Here is a 22,163-nt window from a genome sequence, read left to right on the forward strand (position 1 = left end):
GCGCGTGCAAAAAAAAAACCATAAGAGACAAAATTCTAGGCGCGGCTTTCACGACTCGCGGAGGAACGAATTCCGCGGATGTCCGCGGAAACCGATCGGGTTCGATCGCGATCGCACGAACGTAATCTCCTCGAGTCGCTTCCGTTCCTGTTCATCTTCACGGCCGAGTACTCGAGGATCTCTTTCGTCGGCCGTGGCGACGCTCGTTCGGCGATCCCTCTCTTCGGCGTCGCGTCGCGGCGAGCAGAGAAAGAGGACGGAGGCTTAAGTGTAGCGTGGAGGTGGCGCCAGGCCCCTCCTTCTAATAAAAGCCGCTCACTAAGCTCCGTTACACAGACAGTCACAGAAAAGTCGACGAGAGCAGGAGCCGCCGAGAGTTCCTTTTGGGTCCTCTTTAGAAGCGGCCGGTTCAAAAGTTACCAAGTGACGGATTTAATAAACGGTGTGTGGTGAGTTCCCGGACGGACGTACGGACGAACGGGGAACCGTTCCCGCGATAACCCGCGTTCCAGCGGCGAGGTGCTGGAATTACGGAGCACGTGACACGGACCGAACGACCCAGGGAACCATCGAGCTTCCGGGATTCTCGCGGGATCCGCTCCCGGCCGAGATATCCTCGCGATCGAATTTTCGAGACGCGTTCGTTCGCACAGCTGTACAAGTGACACCCCGTTTCGCTCCCGGAGCCAACTCGCGATTCCAAGTTCTCGAGAAACGCGGAGATTCCTCCTCGAGTTCGATCGCGCAGTGGTGTCGCGTCGCCCGAGTGAAAATCTTTCGCCAAGTGGTTCTCGAACGAGAACGACCAGCTCGAGGAGAAACTCGAAACTCGCGAGCCACCTCGTGCTCCGGTGTCCGGAGAAAAATACGTTTTCCGTTCTCGGCCGTGACGCTCGTCTTTTTTTCTCTTTTCTTCGACTTTTCTCGCTGGATCGACGCGCACCGGAACGTCGTCGATTTCTTTCTCTCGCGTTCGGGAGGAAAGTTTGGCAGCTGCCGCGCTCGTTACCTTTCTCCGTCGATAAACGACGCCCGCCGCGAAACTAGTCGCCAACTTTTTGCAACGATCGCCTCACGGTTTCAATGGTAGAAATTTCACGACAGTTTTTAGCTAAGGCGAAAGCACGCCTTTTTGTTCTCGTTTTCTTCCTTCCGTTTCACCGCGACGATAATACGAGCCCGTTTGCGCGCGGCAACGGGGAACACGATCGACGTAACTAGCTAATCTTCGACCTCCGACGCGCAACGTTGCACCATCGTTCGATCGAAGATACGCGGACTGAATCTATATTGGCTCCGTTGTATTCTGGCTGCTCGCCACCGCGATTATAGGCCCGATCGGGCGTCCGAACGAGCAACGGTCCCCTTTCGATTTCCATCTCGGTCCGCGAGGCGTGCGCGGAGAACGAACGCGTTCCGCGTTCGAGAAACCCACGTATTTCGTCCGAGTACGTCGCAACCGCTTCCGTTGAAACGAGAAACGGGTACCGCCTTGGGCAAAGTCGTTCGCGGATCGCGTCGGAGCATCTTTCCGCGAGAATCTCCGCGCGGTGGATGCCAACGGCATTCTCGACTTTCATTCGGTCGAAAGCGATAGTTTCGAACGTATCCGTGCTCGAGAAAGGAGAGCCATCGCTCCCCTCTCCGCGACGATCGCGCTCGGACTCCCTTCGCCTTCTCGTCTTTGTCTCCGGAATCTTCTCGTACGATTTCCGGGTCCGGCGCGGCGTACCGCATCGAGACACCGAACATTCGACGAACCTTCCACTCACGCAACGATCTTTCTTGCAGATACGCTACCCGAACGAACATGAAGTCCGCATTGGTCGTGATCGCAACTGCGTTGTGCGTGGCTCTGGTCAACTCGAATCCGCTCCCCGAAGGAGAACGGCTTCGGTCCGAGGTAAGCTTCTCGCGAAAAAGCAAGTTAAGTTCGCGCGGATCGAGCTCTCCTCCAGAAGAAGAACGAAACGGAGAGTTGCGCGAACCGTAACGATACGAAATCTTTCGCAACGTAGACGCCGAGGATTAAAAAAGAAAAGCTCGCGCAAACTGGTTCGATCGTTGGAGGCGTACGTGCTTTTCAACGGCGCGGATTCGCGTTGCGGTACGAGGAAAGGCAATTACGTTCACCTCGGCGCACGTGTTTTTCTTTACGTCGAATTCGACCGCGCTCTCTTTCCATAACGGACGAATTTCACCGAACGAGCACCTCGTCGTCGTCGGGAGCTCCGAAATCGGAGAAAGTTTCGATTTCCGTTTGCAAAATTCGCCGTTCTCCGGCGACAAGCACCACCGCGGTTAATTGGCGCGTAAATCGACGATGGAAGAAACGTCGGGCGTCGATCGTTGCGAAAGTTCTCGCCGCGGCTGTCGACGTCCGGTAAAACGGTGCGCCGATCCGTTGGACCGGATCGATCGATTCGGTGATCGGAGACGACGTTGTTTCGCTTTCGACGGAAGGCCTCTTTCGCACGTAACGAGCGTTACGACCTCGTTCAACGATCGTTACGGACCGCGATCGACGGATCGAAGACGCTTCGAGTCGTCGATGAGAGGGTTTTCTCCCAGCTTCGGCGTAATCGTCGGTGCGAATGATCGAATCACCGTCGAGGCGCGAACGGGCGGGCGTTCGCGCGCGAAAGTCTCGCAATTCCCGTGGCGAGATTTTGAACGGGAAACGTTGGGCGAACCGGGCCGGACGGAGCCGAGTATCGTTTTACGAGCGACGAAACTCACGGTCCGTCGAAAAGCCAGGACGTCCAACCGGCTGGCTCTCTTCTTCGGCCCGACACTTTCACTGGCCGCGAACACTCGCGAAGTTACGGCGGACACTTTCTTCGCTCGATCGATGCCCAATGGAAAGCGCGTGCGTAAGCGTACACGCGTTCGCGTGCACGCGCGTACGCGCGTTTCAACCTCTCTCTGATCTTTGATTCTCGAGGCGCTCGACAGTGGTTCCCAATCCCTCTGTATCGTTCCACGTTTACCGTCTTTCTCCGCGGAGACGAGGAACGCTCTCTTCCGGACGACGCGACCAACGTTTGCACCCACTCGGAGACATCGACGCCCGATCGAGCGCGCCTTTCCTCCGATTTCTTCCCAGACGGGATACTATATAAGCGGCCGAACGTTTGCGCGGGGCTTCTCGAAAGTCCGCGGAAGGACTTTCCAAATCGGTTGCCTTTTAAGAGCAACGCGAAATTGCGGCCAATATCGTTGCGGACGCAAATGCAACGCGCGGAAACGAATATCGCAAGAGTCGGTCGAACGCGAGCGGGATTCGAGGGAAAGCGAACCGCGGCGACCAGGTTGAGCAACTTTTCGGTACGATGACCGTCCGAGTGTCCGCGATCGATTTATCCCGCGCTTTTTCCGCGCCGTTGCAAAACACGACGATCGGTAGCGCGACGGAGCGGAACTTGGACCGAGCCCGAGAACCTTTCGACGCGCTGCTCCTCGAACGATTTGAATCGGATCCTTTCCGCTCGAGGTTGCCCCCATCGACGAGCTTCCTCCTCGCCGAGAACGATCGAAACGACGATCTCGTTTATTTCCTCCTGTCGATAAATCGATCCCTCCGGTGTCTCGAAACTGGGTCCGCGGGCCAGACGAAATACACATTCCAGGGACACGGGGCAACTTTTTTCAGGCACTCGATCGGCTGATGATGATCGAAGCCGACAACGAGGCCGCCCTGCGCAGCAAAAGGACGATCGGTATCCTGCGGGAACTCTTCCCCGAAGCTTCTCAGGTGAGCCGCCGCCGAAATCGGCAGCGAAATCCTGCAGACGACCAGGACCATTCCGAACAAACCGCGCGAGTTTCGGTCGTTCGAGATCCGGCGTCGGTTTCGTTCGACCGACGCGGGAGATCGAACGTGAGGGTCCACGCGCGTATAAATATCGATCGGGAGAGTCGGTCGCGGCTCGCGCGACTCGGATGGAATCGCGATTTATGCGCGCGCGATCGGCATTCCTATAAAGAAAGTTCGATTCGCAGTTCGCGCGGATAGTTTCCTGGTTCGCGAGCGCGTACGCTCGTTGGATCGCTTTCGCGGGTCGAGACGCGCGGGATCTCGAATCGAGAAGGATTCTCCCGAAACCGGGACGAGATAAATTTCCTCCTCTCGAGAGCTCCGTACCCCGACGGAGCTCGGAATCGTCGAAACGACGCACACGGTCCCTCGGCACACCCGATTCAACGACGAACGAACAAACGAACGAACGAACGAACCACGCTGCCCGGCGAAACGGTCTAAGAACAGCCCAGGGCGAAGGGCCGTCCACTCGGAGCCAGCTAAGAGCCCTTGTTTTCTAGATGATCGAACAAAAGGTGAACGCGATAGTCGCGGAAATCATCCGTGCCCTCGGCCCGGTCGTGCTGCGCAATTTCCTCGGCAACAACCAGCAGACCGCCGGCGGCGGTTCCGGTGGCGGTTTCGGAGCCGGATCGACCGCGACCGCCAAGTCGCCCTTCGAGGACGACGAGGACGATGACGCGGAACACGGGAAGAACGGGTTCGGCTCGACCAGCTCGAACGGCTCGAAGGTCTCGGTCGCGTTGCCGACCTTTCCGCCCGACGAGGACGAAGACGCCTCGACCGTTCCGCCCTCGGGTACCAACCAGCCGACCACTATCGAAACCAACGACATCGGGACCACCGTCGCTTGATGGCGTCGATGGCCAGCCGGGCGAAACGTCCAAGGTCGACGAACCGAAGCGTAAACAAACGAATCGTACCCGTCGAGGACGAATCACCGCGCAATCGGGACTGCTGCGGGACCCAAACGCCGAAGCACTTTTCTTCTCTTGTCCGCTAACTGGTACTCCCTCTCTTTCCGTGTGCGCTTCTCCGTTAAACTCGTCTTCTTCCGTCCGTTCGCGTTCTCGTTCTTCGAACCGCATCGTCCATCGAACGTCTCTCGCGTTCTCTGCTTCTCTCTCTTTCTCTCACTATCTCTCTCTTTTTCTCTGTTCCTCTCGCTCTCGCTCTCATTCCGTTCGCGGTGCTCTCCCAGCTTTCGTCGTTCATCGGAACCGTAAAACCTTCCGAAGAGGTGGACCGTATTTTCACCGTTCCATCGACCGCTTCATCCTTTCCAGACTCTTTCGAGCGGGCTGCTCGAAAGTTTCTCCGCTTGTGTGTGCGACGACGCGCCGATCGGCGCGTACGTCGCGTGGTCGTTGCGTTCGATGCGTCGTCGACTGGAATCGTTCTCGATAACGCGACCAACGAACCACGACTCGGATCGCCGTTGCGACCAAACGTTGGCAATACTTTGGGTACAAAGGTCACGACTGCGTCCAAGTGTCTGCACCCCTCTGCGAGAACCGCTGCTTTCACGACCCGAAAAATCGCATCGGCACCCCGTACTCGAATTCGACGATTCTCGACGAAACGAGCGGGAATCGTCGACCTCGTCCCCGATGCTCGCGCGTTTCGACGTCGCATCGACCGATCGACGCGTTTCCCGATCACGAGACATCGCGAGAACACGCCTCGATCCCCGTCAAGCGAGACAAACGCTCGGACCGTTCCGATCCGGGGGCGTCGATCGATCGCCGGGGAAAAGCCAGGAAGATTTTTCGGAAGCTGGACGCAGCTCGGAAGATTCGACGATCGATCGACGCCGACTCGTCTCGGAACCGTTTCGAGGAGATCGACCGTGAAACTTCTGCTTGCAGGACGCGAACCCGGAGGCGGAGGACAGGGCGAACGAGGTGGCGGCCGAATCGCAGAACAACGAGGTGAAAGTGCAGTTCGCGGACGAGCAAGGTAGCGAGGACTCGGGGAGGTTGACGCCGCTCGACGAGGTGGAGGCCGAGGACGACGAGAACAGGAACAAGAGGTTCCTGAACTTTGGGTTCGGCGGTTCCGGGGGCAGCGGCGGTAGCGGCGCGGGCTCCGGGAACTTCCTCTTCGACATTATCAGGGTGAGTTTTCCGCGGTCTCGGGAACGCTTCCCTCTTCGTCGATACTGGAGGAACGTCGGCTGAAAAATGGAGGTTACCGTTTGCGCTCGGTCGCGAACGACGAATCGCGGAAACGATTCGAGCGGAAAACGCCGGGTACGATCCTTGCGAGGTTTTTTGCGTTCCGTTGCTCCCCGGTTGCGAAAAGAGAAAAAGAAACGAACGCGATAACGCAAGAATCTCGGTAATAGCGCGACACGGCCGGTAGATTGTTCAATATTCGAGTAAGAGGCGAGTTTCGCGCGACCGCAAGGGCGTCTGCTTCGAGACACCGGTGAAAGTCTACGACCGAATTGCCGAGCTCCGTCGATTGCTCACTGTTCCAAGGTTCCTGACCTAGGCACGACCCGGCCTCGCGGAGAATAGTCGCGATCGCCTTCGATCCTGGAGCTTTTCGATTTCGATTTCGAGCTCCGCGTTCGGAACGGGTGAACCGCGAGAGTCGCGCGCTTCGGTTAATCGCGAACGACCAAAGTTTCTCCGACTCCGTTTCAAGGATAATAACGCGGTGCGCGAATCGTCCGTGGTTTCTCCTATTTATTCGAGGAACGAGTCCGCTTTTCCGCGGGTACGCGATCGCGATAGTTCGCGCGAGAAAAGTCACGGTATCCATTGTCCGCGTACGCGAACGGTAACCGCGCGATCGCGAGAAACTGGTCGACTCACGGCTACCTTTTACGGAGTCGGAAAACTGCCGTTCGAAACGATACGCGCGAGCGCGAGCGCGAACGATTCGATCGCAACGAGCGCGAGCAAAGGTCAACGAGCGGGTACTCTTCTCGCGAAAGACTCGACGCGTCGAACGACCGCTCGAAATCGTTTCCTCGGCGAACGATCGGTGGAATCTTCCACTCTGGAAAGTTTCGATCGTCGACGCCGGCGAACCTCGAGCAGCGGATCCTCCACTTTTCATCCAGGAACGAAACCAGTAGCAACCTGTATCGCGCGAGGCGACCACGGTCGAAAGAATTCCGCAGCCGAGGAGATTGGCGCAAGATCGAAGGTAGCGGTTAGCGGACCGGACGTAACCGGAGGAGTACGAATGCTCGAAGAACGATTACAGCGGGTTCCCAGGGTTCCTGTTCGGCGGGAGATAAACGCGGGACTTGAACGATCGGTAGAAAAGACGGGCTCGCCCCGTGGATCGGATCAGTAAACGAAAGTTCTCGTCTCTGTTCTCGTTTAGCAAGCGGCCGACGGGGCGGCAAGAGCGGCGGGCACGGTGTACCGCGTGGTCGCAGGTACGCAGAGCCTTGGGCTCGGCCTAAGCGCCTCCCGGGACTTGGGCCCGGCTCCCCAAGATGCCGCCCCTGCTGCCGCTCCAGGTGGTTCCTCGGCCACGGCGGGATCCTCGACCAGCGCACCGGCCGCGCCAGGAGCCGGCAACCTACCACCGGTACGCCAATCCTTCCGAGCAGAGCCGAACTGGACACTGCCGAACTGCACTTATCTCCCGGTCGACGGAATCGACCCGGCTCCGGATACGCGATACTCGGTCGGTCCACCCCGGACACCGAACATCGCCTCCCGATCGAGCCGAGTCGTCTTCCGTTTGCCCTCGCTTCTTTCACTCTCTCTCTCTCTCTCTCTCTCTCTCTCTCTCTCTCTCTCTCTCTCTCTCTCTCTTTCTCTATTTCTCTCTTTCTTTGTTTCTTTTTGCTCTTTTTCTCTACGTTTCTTCATTTCCGCTTCGTTCTCGTTGTTCCGGGGACCTTGCGCCGATACTTTCAACAGCGAATACTTCTTTCGAGGGGTTTGGGATCCGTGGTCGCGAGGGTCGGTCGGATACGAGGAACGTTCGAACTCTTCGGCCGAGCGGGACGAGACCGGGCGTTCGCGAATCAACGAGTTCCTCGAAATCGCGCAAGGGGGGTGGGGGAGGGTTCGGGCGCGCGCTACTCGCGAATTCGCGACGATCGATCGCGTTCTCGTTCGGAAGTCCCTCGGAAAGAAGTAGTTCGCGCGTCCGTGAGCTGCGAATCGCGTCTTTAACGGCTCGTAGCACGCGGCCGTCCGTCTAGCGCGCATAATAGCTGCACTCGGCTGTGTTTGATTTGCACGTCTTGCTCCTCGCACGTGGCTAACGACCGCCAACCGCTCGTTTCGCACGTACCTCCGTTTACTTTCCGCCTTCCGTTTACCCAACCACTCCGCGACCGCGCGACTAACTTCTTCCTGTCCGTTCTCTGGTTCGCGTTTGTGTTCGCGCGCGTACCTCGCTCCCTGTCTTTCTTCTCTCCTCGTCGGGCACGCGCGTACCTCTCCGTGGCCTCGATCGCGCGCCCGGATCTCCGCTTCGAGGGGAACACCGGAGATTCCGGCGCGCGTCAAGGTTCGCGGTTCGCTCGCGACTCAACGCGCAAGAGCAGCCTCTATCCTCCCGAAGACGATCCGTAACGAGACTCGCCTCCTTCCGATCGTTCCATCCGGCCCAAGATCCCGACGCGACCCGACGCTACGACCACGTACCGAACATCTCTTCGGCGAAGCACCCGGCTGATTGGACGACCCGGAATCTCTCGGCCAGCCATTGATCGATTGCCGATTCTCTCGTTGTTGCGATCGAGTACTCGTCCATTGCACCGTATTCTTAGCGACGTAGCCGTAGTTTGATCGTTTCCCGTTGGAAAACGCACCGAGGACGCAGCTCTGGCAGACGACTCGGCTCGGCTTCGCTCCACCCGAAGAAGACCGCGTTACGGGATACGCCGAATATTCGCACGGCCGAATCGTCTGCCACCGAGCGACGAACTTTGTAGTAGCACGTTGCGTGACGTACGTTTCCGTTGCCGGACTAGCGAACGACCGGTAAGTATCGTCGAGCGTGCGTCACGATGCCAGTAATCTTCACCAGTAATTCGATCGTCTCATTGGGCCCTGGTAAATATGTTTTTAGTTTCGATGCACACCGTAGGGTGTCCGTACCGCGACGAAGACAACGCGCGAAACTTGTCCAAACGTCGATCACTGTCTTCTCTCTCGCGACGATTTTCCGAGCGTACGGACACCCTACGTCCCCTCGAAAGTATCTCACGAGCCGAAGGAACGCACGTAAGGATCGTAGCAGCAAGATCGATGGATCGTAGCCGCAAGTAGGATTCAGGATGTAACGAGCACCGTAGTGTCGGGAGCGCTGGAGCTGGACGCGGAGCTGCTACACGCTGCAACTATCTCCCCGTTGATACGATAGAGAAAAAAAAAAAAAAGATAAAGAACGTTCGCGCAACGATCAATGACAAAGACCGATCTGGGCGACGTGTCTTTCATCCACCTTCTCTCGTGCTCGCTCCGAGAACGCGACGCGGTCGCGTTACCCGACGTCCGACTTGACCGGAGGTTTTGATTGTTTGCAGCTGGTGGCCGGGAGCGGAAGTCAGGCCAGCGCTTCGGGAGGCGTCGGTGGAAAAGCGGACGATACCCAGGAGGCGGTTCCTGGACCGGTGACCAGGCTCTTCGTGATCGCCAACAGAGGAATATCGAATCTCTTACAGGACCTCATCCTTGTGAGTATCCGTATCGTTTTCAGCGCGAGAGACGCGATCGAGTCGTGGGAGCCATCTTCGAAAAGATTCGAAACGATCGGTGGCACTCGAATACCGTGGGGGCCACCGCTTCGCATGGGAGATTCGCTCGCGAGCTCCGCCAACGATCGTTACGCGGACGATACGCTTTGCGCAACGAGCGTGAAAGATCGCGGGCGGAAAGTTCTCGTTTCGCGGACACGGACGAAGCTCGCCTCCTCCGGGAGTGGAAATCGATCGTGTCCACCCGAGCGGAAACGACGCGAACGATAAAACCGACGATCGACGATCCTCGCGACCGGAGACGATTACGACTCGCGTCGTACGATCGAACGCGTCGAGCTACGATCGTGTATTTCTCGCAGGATTTTCCGTACGAACGACGTAACGCGAACTACTTCGGGAGGAAAGAGAGCGCAAACTTTTTTTTTCGAATCGCACTTTTCTAGGGCGGAACTCGAAATAGAATCTTTCGTTTTGCGCAATCGATCTCTTCGAAAGTGAAACTACATCGATACTATCGAGAACGCGCGCAACGAGCTCGCGGAAAAAAAACCCACGAACGATGTTTTTTTCCCCTCGTCGGGGCAGACGCAATGCGTTCTCGTAACGTTCTTTATCGGCGCGTTGGATCTTGAAACCGTGATCGATCGAAATCGCGGCGCCGATTCTGGGATCGAAATCGAGCGTACGAACGGCTCGATTCCCGAGAAGAAGCTGACGCGTTTCGATCGAGGTATCGGCCACCGATCTTTTCGAACTCGGAGCGTCTCTCGCGACGGAAAGAACACCGAAAAGATCGTCGAGGATCCCACGAGTCGTTCGACGATTGAAATTCTCGTGTAGATTTCGCCGAAAGTCGCGCGAGCTCGGCGCGTTGTCGTTCCAGATATTAAAACCGGCCGATTACGCAAGCGCCCCCGTCGGGATCGATGGAAAGCAAAAATGTAAGCGACTTTCTCTATGAAATAGCTCGTCCATTTGCCGGCTGACTTATGCAAGCAGCTGCTACCCGCCACCTGGCACGCGATATTGCCAGGGGCACGATGGCTGACCGGCTCTCCTCGATTCGACCGGAATTCGCGACGATCCTTTGACCCGTAAACGTGGACCGTTCGAGGCGTTTTCGAAACTGTTCGAGATTCGATTCGGTTACGAACATATGTCGCGCGCGGATCGCGCAAATGGCTTCCACGTACTCGCCGAATACGTTCTCGCTACGTTGCGCGCAAACTTTTCGTTTCTTTCGAGGCCGTTCGAGGAGAGATCTTTCAACCAGACGTCTACGCGCGTCTTCGCGACGCTTCTTCTCGCTAGAGAACACGGACGATACCTTTGGAGAATACTTTTAATTATTCGATACAATAATATCGATAGCTCGTTTCGAGTACGTTCGATCGTCGATGGATAATTCTCGTCTCCGAAGACACGATTCCGTAAAAGCTGTCCCGTTTCCCAAAAGGGGAAACATTCGCGAATTTTGTTCTCGACGTTGACCAGAGGCGTGGAAACGCGGCGAACGATGACGGAATTTTCCGCGGATTTCCTTTTTCTACTCGCGTACGAAATCGCTTCGAGGAAAGTGGGGGGAAAAGAAAACATTATTCGCGGTTAGGTCGATCGCGTAGTTTATCGTACTTACCGGAAACGAGATCCGAACGAGAAGACAATGGACGCGGTCGCGTATCGGGGAATAACCGCGAGATATCGCGGCAGGTTGCAAAGTGCGTTGTTAACGCTAATCGTGGTTTATTGTGCGCAACTTCGTTCGAGCAGCGGCCATCGGCTGGAAAGCGTTCACGCTTCGCGCATCGCGCGGAATTCCTCTGCTTCCCATCGACTCGCCGACTCTCGGAAACTTCGTTACAGACTCCGATTTCGTGGCGCGGAAAAACACATCGCCGACCAAAGTTTTTTTCCCTCTCGACTCGGTGAAACTTCGATCACGGGAACGGAAAACGCTCGAGAGCGAGCGCAACGCGTCGCGAGAACGTTTTACGATTCGTCGGGATTCGAACATAAGGGAATTTTTAGAAAGAACAGCTTTCGTTCGGATCGTCGGTTCCTTTCGTTTCGCAAAATTATAAAATCGGAAACGTCCCGAGCGAAACTATTCGCAGACCGTTTCCACGTTATCGAGCATCTTGTGCGTATAATCGAGGAACGGGTACGAATCTCGCGCATAGGCACGGTATTCGAAACGGTATTCGAAACGGTGTTCGAAATTACTTCTGATCCTTCTTTCCTTCGATCGCTGGTACTCGATACCGGGTCGACGACCACCGTACGTACTCGCGAGATAAGATCGCGACCGATCCTCGAATCGAGTTTCGATTTCGTCGTGGAAATCGTCAACGAAACGCGAATACATCGTGACTGTTTAATGTTTTCCAGCGCCTGGCAGCGACGAGCGAGCGCATCGTTAACTTCAAGGCGAGATTGATCACTTCCATCATCTAGAACTCGGTGCGAAAGGAATAGGGTGAGGAAGTACGATAAAAGATTCGATGGTCCTGAAGCGGCCGGGCAACGTGGGAGCGATCGCCGAGCCGTAACCGTCGCTGGAACACGGGTACGACGTTGGCAACGCGACCACCCGGCACGTTGCTACCTTGTCCCCGAGGTCCCGAGCGTACCTCGTCGATGGTGGAATCCTCTTCGCGAATTTGCGCACAACCTCGCGACTTTCCGCGCGCAAATCGAGATCGCGATCCCCCGCACACCCTCCTTCTCTCAGCCCGCCGGCTTCGTTCTCGCCCGTTACCCTCCGTCCCTTCGACCCTTATGCCTCTCTCTCTCTCTCTCTTTTTACCTCCGTTCTACGATTTCCTCCCGCTGGTTGTTTCCTGGTTTGCGTTTACACGTAACGGACAAACGAATCACCACGCGCTCCGCGCGAAAATCGAACTCGATTGTTCCGCTACATCCTATACCTTTCGCGTTTCGTTGGAACGCGAGATCGTTCGATCTTTCCGCGCAACGCGCGCAAAAAATACGCGTTCTTCCCGTCGAACGTTCGACTTCGGTCTTCCCGTTCTTTCCGTTCACTCGTCGGATCGCGTAAAGAGACTCGCGCGAACTTGTACATAGCTCTTCCCGGAAGGCAACGGTACCGAGCATCGATCGTTCGACTTTTTCGTTCTCTCCTCCGAAACGATCCGCGCAGCTCCCCTTTCGTTCGGCAGCCCTCGTCTCCTCGTCCGTTGCTTCCCTAAAGGCTGCTACCGCGGCGACGATCGCGGTGAAACGGATCACCGACGAGTCCCCGTGTCCTTTGTACAGAAACGGACACGTAAGATCGGTTACGCTTCGCCGTGGCGTTTGTAATATATCGTGCGTCGAACGTTCACCGCGCTCGTCCCGTATCTCGAACGATACCGTTCCCTTTTTAGATTTCCCGAACACGGGAAAGTCTACCAAGAGAACGGTTATCGATCGATGCCCGTCCAGGTGTGTCGGTCACTCGCAATTGAACGCATTATCTCTCTTATGTAAATCGCCCCTGTTGTTTTGTAGTGTAAATAAATAAATATTATTGTCGTAAAAAAAAAACGCACGTACAGGTTCGTCGTGCCACCCAACGGGAAAGCAACGTGATCGAGATGCCCACGGTGAAACCACGGTGAACCACGTTTCTCTGCGTTTCTTTATTTTGATCGATCGACGATCGATCAACTCGGTTACAAATATAAACGTAGAAACGACGAAACGTCTCGAACGTCGCCGTAAACTCGCGCTCGAGCTCTAGAAAAAATACAATCGAAGAACGATTTCCGCGACTAATGATCGTCCTCCTCGGTAAAAAAGATTACCTCGTGAGCGGTATACACTTGCCGGAATTACCGACGACGCTATCGCGGTACAAGTCCTATCGACGGTGTTCGAATCGACAGTGCGCGAACACCCGTCTCGATCGAGTCGATCGCGATCGTCGTTGGATTCGAATCGAGAAACGTATTTTCGAGCGGGGCTTCGCTACGAGTTCACGTTCCCGGTCGACCCGGTCGGTAAACGGTCTCCGTTTACCGACCCTTCGGCTTCCCCGTAGAAGAGAATCTCGTCTTCGCAGGAAGCCCATCGGTGTAGCTATGGAGGCGATATCAACGGTTGCTGATCGGTAGGTTGCTCGGTGGTCTCGCCAACGTAAACCGGATCTCCCAATCGCACGGTGCCGTTCGGACTCCTCAGACCGAGATGAATTCCCATCACCGGACTGTCGCCGAAGACGGGCCGATAAGTTGGATCGGTCACTTGTCTGTAACTGTACACGGAACGTTGTACGATGGAACGGTCTCGAGACGAGTGCATCGACGTACCTTTTCAGGGTTTTCAAGGGCTCGGCGTCCGGGTTCTTTTTCCCGGTGGCCGGATCGATGGTGGTGAAGATGCACCTGGTGCACGGCATGACGTTCCTGAAGATCGCGTCGCCGATCTTCACCCAGCCCCAGCTGTCCTCCTCGTACGGGACGGCGCCTTTTACGACGAAGTTGGGGCGAAACTGTTCCGGAGCTACCGGCTCCTTCAATCGAGCGTTCAGATCCGTCACCGAGCTCTCGTTTATCAGGCAGTAGCTGGTCGAGTCAGGATAGGCTCCCTGTCCGGCACAAGCGTAGGTATTTCGTTCGAAGAACGATCTAGCGTTTCGTTAACCGTGACCGAAACTTACGGTGTCGTCGGCGGTCAGCAGGAACCGTTTCTGCTTGTTCCTCACGCCGCGCATCGGATGCTGCAACGGATAGTAAACCAGCCGGTAGCCCACGTCCTCCTGAAGAAGGAAACGGGACAACCATCTCGCCGGTTCCTCGCCGCAATCGCAGGCCGCCACGGCCTGGCCCCAAACTCCTACGTAGAATCCCTTGCCCTTGATTCGCGACAAATCGATCGATACGGACATCATGCCCGGAGCGGAGAGCTTCAGGATCGATCCGGTCACGCTGGGAATCACCTGGAACCGAAACGTTACTTTATCCGAACTCGATCGAACTCGAAACGAAAAAACTCCTCGCGGTGACCGATCGATCGTTCGCGAGAGTTCACGGCGATGAAACGATTCGTTGATCTCGATCGTAAAAGTCTCGCGAAGGAGAATCTTTCTCGAAACGAGGCCCCTAAGCGCGCAGGAGGTCACCACGATCCGCGAGGACGACCCGCGGAAGGAAAGAGAACGGAGACGCGATAGCCCGTCGATCCGTTTCCGATCCGCTCGTCGACTTTCACGAGGATTCCTTCTCGTTATTCCGTGCAACGGAACCCGCGTTTCGTTTCACCGCGGAAGATACGTCGATCGGGCCGGATAATTCGTCGGTTGCTCGATCGCGAATCGTAACGTCGTCGCGGCGTTGGCGTGCTGCACGATACGCGCGCAATTACTCTTTGCTATCGAGCCACCATCGCGTAAGGCGCGCTCGAAACCGTTCTCGGTGATTCTCCATGGACGGATTAATTTTTCATTTGCGCGATCATCGTGCAACAATGTCACCGATACTCGAGAATATAATCGAACGTAGTTTCGTAACGCGTAATCAGTTCGAGTCGAGATTCGACTCCATTTTGTCCGAGATACGGTCAATCCTTGCGATAAATGCGCGATGGCGAACGGAAACGATCGGTGGATAAAATGTTGGTTCGTCGAGCGTACCTGGACCATTTTTGGCACCTGCCTGGCGGTGACGAAGTGTCCGTTGAGGTCGATGACCAGCAGAGTCCGATCCCTCATCCAGCCGGACTTCAAGCCCAGCGTGGTGCACTCCATCGACGTCATTCGTACGGATCCGAGCGACTTGACCGGAAACGCGATCAGGTCGCTGAGCTCGCCGACCTTTCGCCATTGCGAGGGCGGCGCGTCCTTCTGCCTCTTGGTCCACCACCACCAGAGGAAGACGGCCACCGTCCCGGCACCGACGACCACCGCCGACACGTACGTCAGTCGTGTTTTGTCTGCTCGTGAAACGTTCCTCGATTAATTCGCAACGGTCGAGCGACCGTGCGAAACGCTCTGCCGCGAGATCATCGAGTTCGAATCGCGACGAAAATCTTCGAACAAACGTCGCGTCCGTGCAACTCGTGAACAAACCCCAGCCGATCTATACATAAATTATCGGTACTTCCAGTCCCGCGATACCTCGAGATCGGAACGATCGCCACCGAGTCGTTAGCTGTCGCGTATTTCCGAGCCACGACCGGACGAACGCGCCGTACGAGAGGAGCGATCGTTTTGCAAGGCAAATCGCTGACGCGAGCGAACAAAGACAAAAAGAGATCCCCGACGAGATTCCTGTTCCCGAACGGTGAACACCAGGCTTTCGTCGCTACCTAAACCCGCTCCAACCAGAGCGTGAATCATTTTTCTATCCCGCGTTCCACGGATCTATCGCCGGTTGCGCGAACGAGTATCAACGCGATCGTAACAGAAGATCGCTGGGATCCGATGGGATTGGACTCGGAACGAAATCGCGAATCGTCGGTGGCGTTCGATTCTTCGGGTGGTGAACCGGTCGGATCCTGTTACGCTCGCGAACAAAGGGCAACGCTCGAGATGCAAATTGAACGTCGATAGGAGATACCAAAGGACGATTAACGGTAACGGGGAACCGTTCTCTTCGAACGGAACTCGGTGTTGACGTCGACCAACCGGAAACACGCGAAACAACGTTATTACGGATCATCGAAACTGGAACCTGGCTGCTTTTCGTTCGGGTGAAATCGGAACGAGCACCGCGTAACGGAACGCCGCGACAACGGGCGTGCACCGGACTGTTTGCGCAATTTGCTCGCGCTAAAATGTCCCGTGTCGTCGATACTGTCGCGGGAAAGTAGGCTAAAGAGGTCCGCCGCGCTTTCGAAAATCTCCACGGAATAATGCGCGCATCGCGTATCTCTTTTTTTGTTTCTCCACTACCGACAGATGTCCCGATCGTCTTCCCACTTTCCAGCAATTGCATCGCCGCGCGGACGCGGAATGATTCCCGATTCTACGTTTCGCGAAACAAATCCGGATCACGGAACTGGAAAAACTGTTACACCGACGCCAGGCTTCGAGTCGTTGGTCCGCTTTCCAAGTCTACTTTACCTTTGATCGAACGACAAATCGTTTCCACGGATATTGTTCTGTCTCCGTGATTCGACTCGAGATGTTTACGCTTGGAACGCGAACGAGCCGTACGGACGAAACACCTGCCGTTTTTCTATTGGGAAAAGAACTCTATGTCGAAGAAGTTTCATCTTTACGATTCGAACTTGATTCATTTTCGTTTCGACGCTACTTTCCGAGGTTAAATTCTATAAAGATATCTCGAGGTCTACGTTACGGATAACGCCGTTTTCTCTCCACTTTTTTTCTCTTTATCGTATTTTTCCTCGTACGCAATAACGACGTGTCGTTATTATTGTTATCACGAGTCGACATCGATCCGACCTAACCCAGACACAACGCAACGTTTTTTCCGCTTCTCTCGAACCGTCGTCGAAGCAAAATATTGGATAAACCTCGATGAATTGTCGTTCATTGCGACCGATACCGCTCCTTTGGTTCGTCGTAATTTCGAGTTCAGAGCCGGAACGAGGCGTATTCGTGTGTCGGTTACTTTTTTTTTTCGATTTCTACGTTTACTCGTGAACGTGTCGCGTGAATTTACCACCCTGCGCTCGTATCGGGCACCCCGTGCCATTCGCAGTTATCGATTCGCGTTTTTCGCGCGAGCCGCGCAAAGGAACACCGTTCGGGGGAAGGGCCCCGTGTGACAACACACCGTTTGCGTGGAATCGATACCGCGGGCGTTGCTCTCCGACGCGCAAACAACAACGCAAACTAACGCTAACAAGAACGCTGAAACGCGCCATGGACGAATTACGTAACCGTGTACTCGAACGAGCAGAATTCGCTTCGGAAATACTTGCCGCGCGATAACGAACAATTTCCTTCGAAATAAAGAAAACGAAAGTCGCGACTGAAAGTCTTTGACTTAACAAATTTTCTCTCTCTCTCTCTCTTTCTCTCTCTCTCTCTTTCTCTCTCCTCTTCAGAATTACCGATCGAACTTGAGCGTAACCGAGCCTCGCCTACTACGCTCTGTTTGTGTTCTTGTTTTTCGTAGGGTGTAATAAAAACGTTTTATTCTGTAGTAAATACCGTTAAATACACACTACGGCAGTTATCGTAACGAGTAGAGAATCGAAGCGAGTATCGTTACGATTGGTCCGCGTCTGTTGCCCGATGTATCTTCAGAGCGAATCGAGCCGCCGTGTTACTTATCTTATATAAGTTAGCGAAGCGAACGCGTGATTCGATAAAAAAATACTAAATATATACCCACAGTCACCGAGACGCGCGACAAAATTTTTTCTCGAGAAAAAAAAGGAACAACGCGCGAGCAAAACGAGTTTTCCGTTCCAGGTAGGTCCGTTTCTACGTCCGTATCCGTCGCGATACCGCACAGCTTTTCGTTCTCGAACGGTCCACGAAACAGAGAGAGGAGAAAACGAATCCGAGATCCCGTCGAACTGCGCTAAATTCGAACGAACGACCGTTGGTTCCCCGATTCGATCTTCGTCGTGGACGAATCTCGTCTTCCCTAAGGACATCGCCGTCGCGAGACGAAATCAATACCGGTAGAAACGGAGGAGTTCGATGGTGTTTCGCACGGTGTCGATTCGGCCAACTCGAGAGACGTTGGCGCGGTTCGAACGAGCAGAATATTTACCCAGCATCGTCGTCGAGCTCGCAGAAATCCCGAACGAGGAACGAATCGTGCGAACGTGGATCACGGGAGGACCTCGAGTCGGTCGTGTGCAGGCCGGTCGACGACGAACTGAAATCAATGTGGGCTTTGCGAGACCACACGACCGTATCTCTTCCTCGTGACGAAGACACCGTTATCTAGCCGCGCTTACGTTCTGCTACCTCCCTTCCCCGTGTAGTAAGCACAGTCGGTTCACTCGACAACGCGCGACCACGTGCGAACATTCATCGAATTGTGCGCAGCTGCGAAACCCTGAAAACTGCCACGACCGCCGCCCTATCGGTTCGACTCGAGACGCCTATCCCCGCCATTTTCGCTCTTTGGAAACACGTTGCTCGACCCTATTCTGTCGATGCATTTCGAAACTATCTCGGTCAACGACCCAAGCAACTCGAAACTAAATGTCTCGACGTTGTTTCGGGATACGCGCAAACCGTTCGAACGATCTTCCAAACGACCAGAATCGATACTGCGATTACCACCGTCGATAAAGTTGCAGCATTTACGTACACCGAGAATCAGAGTGCGGAACTCCCGCAAGACGCGGTACGAGATGCACTCGAACGATGTGCACGCAAGGATGAGATCAAATACGGTTTTGCCACCGGTTGGCCCAGGATTCTTTCGATCGTAGGAACGAGAACGCAGCTATTGGTAAATACAACAAGTAACTTCCAATTAATACGGAGAAATTGTTTTGCGAAACCGGGGAAAATATGCACCCGGAAACAACGCGAAGTATACTGGAACAAATTGGTTACAACGAGTGGGTCGCTGCAAAGAAATTACTCGCGAACGCAACGAACGAAAATAACGCGATCTTGGAATATTTTTTAACGAAAGCGTCAAATTTTCAAGAAACTTCTATTCCTTTGCGACGAAAGAAACGGACGACGAACGATAGTTTGAAATTTTCGTGTTTCAGCGACAGGTACCTCGACGGTTTGCAAACGTATTTTCGAAACTCGCGCCACGAACGTTGCGCACAGTTCGCGCTGGTGAACTACGCATCGAGCAATGGCGAACTGTCATTTGCAAACGACAAGAGTCAAAGTGTTATTGGATCGTGGAACAGGTGTTTTGATTCTCTCGAATCGTTTTTTCATCGAGTGACGATACATTGATCGAACACGTCGTTCACAGATGCATTTTCGAAAGAGTAAACGGCGCTGATTTTAAAAATACAACATCGAAACAACGATACGACCGTTTCTTCGTTCAACCTGTCCAATTTCGTCTAGGTAGGTCGCAAAAACTGTCGATCGTGTCTTACGACGAATTCGAACGCGCGTTATTTCATCGTGTTTTTATCGTTTGTTCTTCCACGATGACATGCATCGGACGTAAGCGATGAATCATCCATCGAAGGTTCGACCTTTCGTTGGAGGTTAGAAACTACGACGCGTTACGAATCATTCGTCCAATTAATTCCTTTGTTCGTCTTCGCGTACAAGGTCTAGAACTGTTCGGTCGTTTGTGCAACGATCGATCGGTTTCGGTCGTTTGGTCGTATCCCCTGCTCACCAGTGCAACAATATCTTGTTTTCGGTATTGGTCGACGTGATAACGGATAAGAAATTCAGTTGTAAACATAAAATTATCGTTCGGCGAGTAACTTCTTGGAGTCGCAGACTCGGGACTCGTCCGTTCTTAAACGAACGGGATTATAAATTCTAGCCTAACTTTCGACTCTTTTGCAGCGTTCGTCATGCCGATCTTGTATTCCGTGGTGGCTCGTGGGACGGTCATCCTGGCGAAGCACGCTACCTGTGCCGGAAACTTTGACGAAGTGACGGAGAACATTCTGGCCAAGATTCCTCTTCAACCGGACAAGCTGACGTACTCGCAGGCTTCTTATTTGTTTCATTACATCTGGGACAACAATATTATTTACATGTGTATCACGGACGACGTCAGTAAACCGCTTCGCAAAATTTTTAAGTAGAACTTACGAGTAAATAACGCAACGATATCTTTCTTTCGAAGGAGTTTCAAAAGTCCAGAGCTTTCTTGTATCTCACGGAAATTAAGAGAAGATTTCTGATCATTTACAACGATGGAGCCCAAACTGCCGTGGCGTACGCCATGAACACGGAATTTGGCAGAATTTTAGCCAACGAAATGGTAAATGGAAAGATATTTTTTCGGTCGTACGCTCTCTGCGCTTTGTCGCGCAACTACCTGTTCTTTGTTTAGAAATACTACTGCGAGACGAACAAGGACCTAGACATATTGTCCAAAGTTCACGGCGAACTGGACGAACTGAAGGATATAATGGTAACGAACATCGATAACGTAACTATGCGCGGAGAACGACTGGACCTATTGGTAAACAAGGCCGAAAATTTAACCGCCAACGTAAGTACGATTTTACCGTTACGTAGGATCGCGGATGCGAAACGGAGATCATCGCTGGGTATTTGTTTTCAGTCCGTTACGTTCAGGAAAACTAGCAGGAATTTGGCGCGGTCGTTGTTTTGGAAAAACGTTAAAATTTATGTAATAGTCGGCGCGATTCTTCTCGTAAGTATCAACATCCTGTATTCGTTCCTATCGAACGGACGTAACGTTGCGTATTTTACAGGTCGTGATATACGTTATCGTGTCCATAAGTTGCGGAGGTCTGGCTTGGCAAAAATGTGTCGGAAATTAATCCGGGCTGGTAACGTTCGGACACGATACCTCGTGTCTCCACAATGTGATAATAATTTATCTCAACACGGATCAGCGGTTGGGCGGTGCACGGGTGTTTATAAAAGAAACGGAGGAAAAGACGCGTCGCGGATTTTATTGTCTCGGTACGGTTGCTCCAAAAACTGTTCGGCCGCTGCTTAAATTCGGTCTCGGAGGAAAGTATTCGGATTATTTGCGCAAAAATCGCGTCGATTCTTTTTTTCTTCGCGAAAGGTGATCTATTCGTTGAACCGATAATAGATAATTTTACAGAACGATGAACCGCTTCTCGCAAAGAAGAAGAACCGGTATCCGATATTTTCGTATTTATTTCGAGCGTACCTCGGAAAGGGCAAATTTTCGACAGCGTTCGAACAGTTTTCGGAGTTACCGCGTAAGGGACCGAGAAGTAACGTTTGTTCCTGCAATACGTACGTAGGAGTAATGCGAGTATCCTTAGAGGAAGTATACACATAGATATAAGTATGTTCGCGCTTGTGTCGTTTGTATCGCGCGGTCGAAAAAGTACCGATATCGTTTATACGCCCCGAACCGGAAATATAATTTCAACGTCGATCATGTATATTGTACTATACGAAAACGTTTTACGAAAAAAGAAAAAAAGCAAAATAAAATAATTGCGTTACACGGATTGGTCGATTTATTGTGCATTTCCGGCGTCTCTGTTACTCGAGTGCAACAAGTGAAGGTCGCGCGTCGTATTTCTTCCCTCGCGAGGGAATTCCGTTGAATCGAGAAACGTATCGTCGGCCCGGGTCCCATTATTCGCCATCCGGATAAAATCACCGGGGAAATTTATCGAGTATCGAGTCTCTTCCGGGCCATTAAACGCGTTAGATTTTTGTCCACGCGGAAGCGTTCGTACGGTGCAAACTGCGCACTATTTTTCCCGTAGCGGTATCGGAGCGCATGCTCCGTGCAGTTTTGTTTCTCCGTTGTTCCGTAGCTAGCGGGCGCGAAGCCCTGCGTACACTCGATCGGTTCGTTCGCGTTAACGTTTAACGCGTTCCGTTTCGAGAGGGAATCGTTTCCCGTGGAGGGCGATCGTAGACCGATTCGAAATCGTCGACGAGGGTCGTTCGGTCGTTGGGTTTTCGGTCTCGGTTAAAGATTACGGAAATCGACGAGGAGCGTCGCCACGGTGCTGCGGTGGTCGGTGGTCGGTGGTCGTTCGGCGCGGGACGGGTGGCGGCGTCGCAGGCGCTGGCGTCGCGACGCCCGGGCCATCGCAGCA

General features: G+C 53.9%; 3 protein-coding genes across 9 annotated transcripts; 2 read left to right on the forward strand and 1 right to left on the reverse strand.

Moving 5' to 3' along the window:
• The first annotated feature begins 292 nt into the window (after positions 1–292).
• LOC143150984 (uncharacterized) lies at positions 293–13,064 on the forward strand. 4 transcript variants are annotated; one of them, XM_076319670.1, is made up of 7 exons: positions 293–442; positions 1,792–1,903; positions 3,653–3,754; positions 5,689–5,937; positions 7,163–7,372; positions 9,330–9,479; positions 11,892–13,064. In XM_076319670.1, the coding sequence occupies exons 2-7, from the start codon at positions 1,811–1,813 to the stop codon at positions 11,955–11,957; spliced, it is 870 nt and encodes a 289-aa protein (XP_076175785.1). In that variant the 5' UTR covers positions 293–442; positions 1,792–1,810; the 3' UTR covers positions 11,958–13,064. The 4 variants fall into 4 exon arrangements, with proteins under 4 accessions (XP_076175785.1, XP_076175787.1, XP_076175786.1 ...); XM_076319671.1 differs by having other exon boundaries at positions 328–449; XM_076319672.1 differs by lacking the exon at positions 3,653–3,754.
• Positions 13,065–13,439: 375 nt separating this feature from the next.
• LOC143150980 (mitochondrial amidoxime-reducing component 1) lies at positions 13,440–18,603 on the reverse strand. The gene is made up of 5 exons (XM_076319661.1): positions 18,197–18,603; positions 15,136–15,434; positions 14,164–14,442; positions 13,814–14,091; positions 13,440–13,758 (listed from the first exon to the last, which is right to left on the reverse strand). Exons 1-5 carry the CDS (start codon positions 18,201–18,203, stop codon positions 13,584–13,586), a joined length of 1,038 nt encoding a protein of 345 aa, XP_076175776.1. The 5' UTR covers positions 18,204–18,603; the 3' UTR covers positions 13,440–13,583.
• Positions 18,604–19,294: 691 nt separating this feature from the next.
• Vamp7 (vesicle-associated membrane protein 7) lies at positions 19,295–21,560 on the forward strand. 4 transcript variants are annotated; one of them, XM_076319683.1, is made up of 6 exons: positions 19,295–19,476; positions 19,936–20,147; positions 20,222–20,359; positions 20,432–20,593; positions 20,666–20,758; positions 20,820–21,560. In XM_076319683.1, the coding sequence occupies exons 2-6, from the start codon at positions 19,944–19,946 to the stop codon at positions 20,886–20,888; spliced, it is 666 nt and encodes a 221-aa protein (XP_076175798.1). In that variant the 5' UTR covers positions 19,295–19,476; positions 19,936–19,943; the 3' UTR covers positions 20,889–21,560. The 4 variants fall into 4 exon arrangements, with proteins under 4 accessions (XP_076175798.1, XP_076175800.1, XP_076175799.1 ...); XM_076319685.1 differs by lacking the exon at positions 19,295–19,476 and adding an exon at positions 19,640–19,783; XM_076319684.1 differs by lacking the exon at positions 19,295–19,476 and adding an exon at positions 19,699–19,842.
• The last annotated feature ends 603 nt before the right edge of the window (positions 21,561–22,163 follow it).

The sequence above is a fragment of the Ptiloglossa arizonensis genome, chromosome 9 (genome assembly GCF_051014685.1).
Source record: "Ptiloglossa arizonensis isolate GNS036 chromosome 9, iyPtiAriz1_principal, whole genome shotgun sequence".
Classification (NCBI taxonomy): domain Eukaryota; kingdom Metazoa; phylum Arthropoda; class Insecta; order Hymenoptera; family Colletidae; genus Ptiloglossa; species Ptiloglossa arizonensis.

Excerpts from the sequence above, each read along its gene's own strand:
- LOC143150984 (XM_076319670.1), top strand. The coding sequence starts at position 1,811 with ATGAAGTCCGCATTGGTCGTGATCGCAACTGCGTTGTGCGTGGCTCTG. Across the intron at positions 3,755-5,688 it reads TCTTCCCCGAAGCTTCTCAG|GACGCGAACCCGGAGGCGGA; the intron begins GTGAGCCGCCGC and ends TTCTGCTTGCAG. Across the intron at positions 7,373-9,329 it reads GAGCCGGCAACCTACCACCG|CTGGTGGCCGGGAGCGGAAG; the intron begins GTACGCCAATCC and ends GATTGTTTGCAG.
- LOC143150980 (XM_076319661.1), bottom strand. Across the intron at positions 14,443-15,135 it reads AGGTGCCAAAAATGGTCCAG|GTGATTCCCAGCGTGACCGG; the intron begins GTACGCTCGACG and ends TTTCGGTTCCAG. Across the intron at positions 13,759-13,813 it reads CCCTTGAAAACCCTGAAAAG|TTACAGACAAGTGACCGATC; the intron begins GTACGTCGATGC and ends TTCCGTGTACAG.
- Vamp7 (XM_076319683.1), top strand. The coding sequence starts at position 19,944 with ATGCCGATCTTGTATTCCGTGGTGGCTCGTGGGACGGTCATCCTGGCG. Across the intron at positions 20,148-20,221 it reads ACATGTGTATCACGGACGAC|GAGTTTCAAAAGTCCAGAGC; the intron begins GTCAGTAAACCG and ends TTTCTTTCGAAG. Across the intron at positions 20,594-20,665 it reads CCGAAAATTTAACCGCCAAC|TCCGTTACGTTCAGGAAAAC; the intron begins GTAAGTACGATT and ends ATTTGTTTTCAG.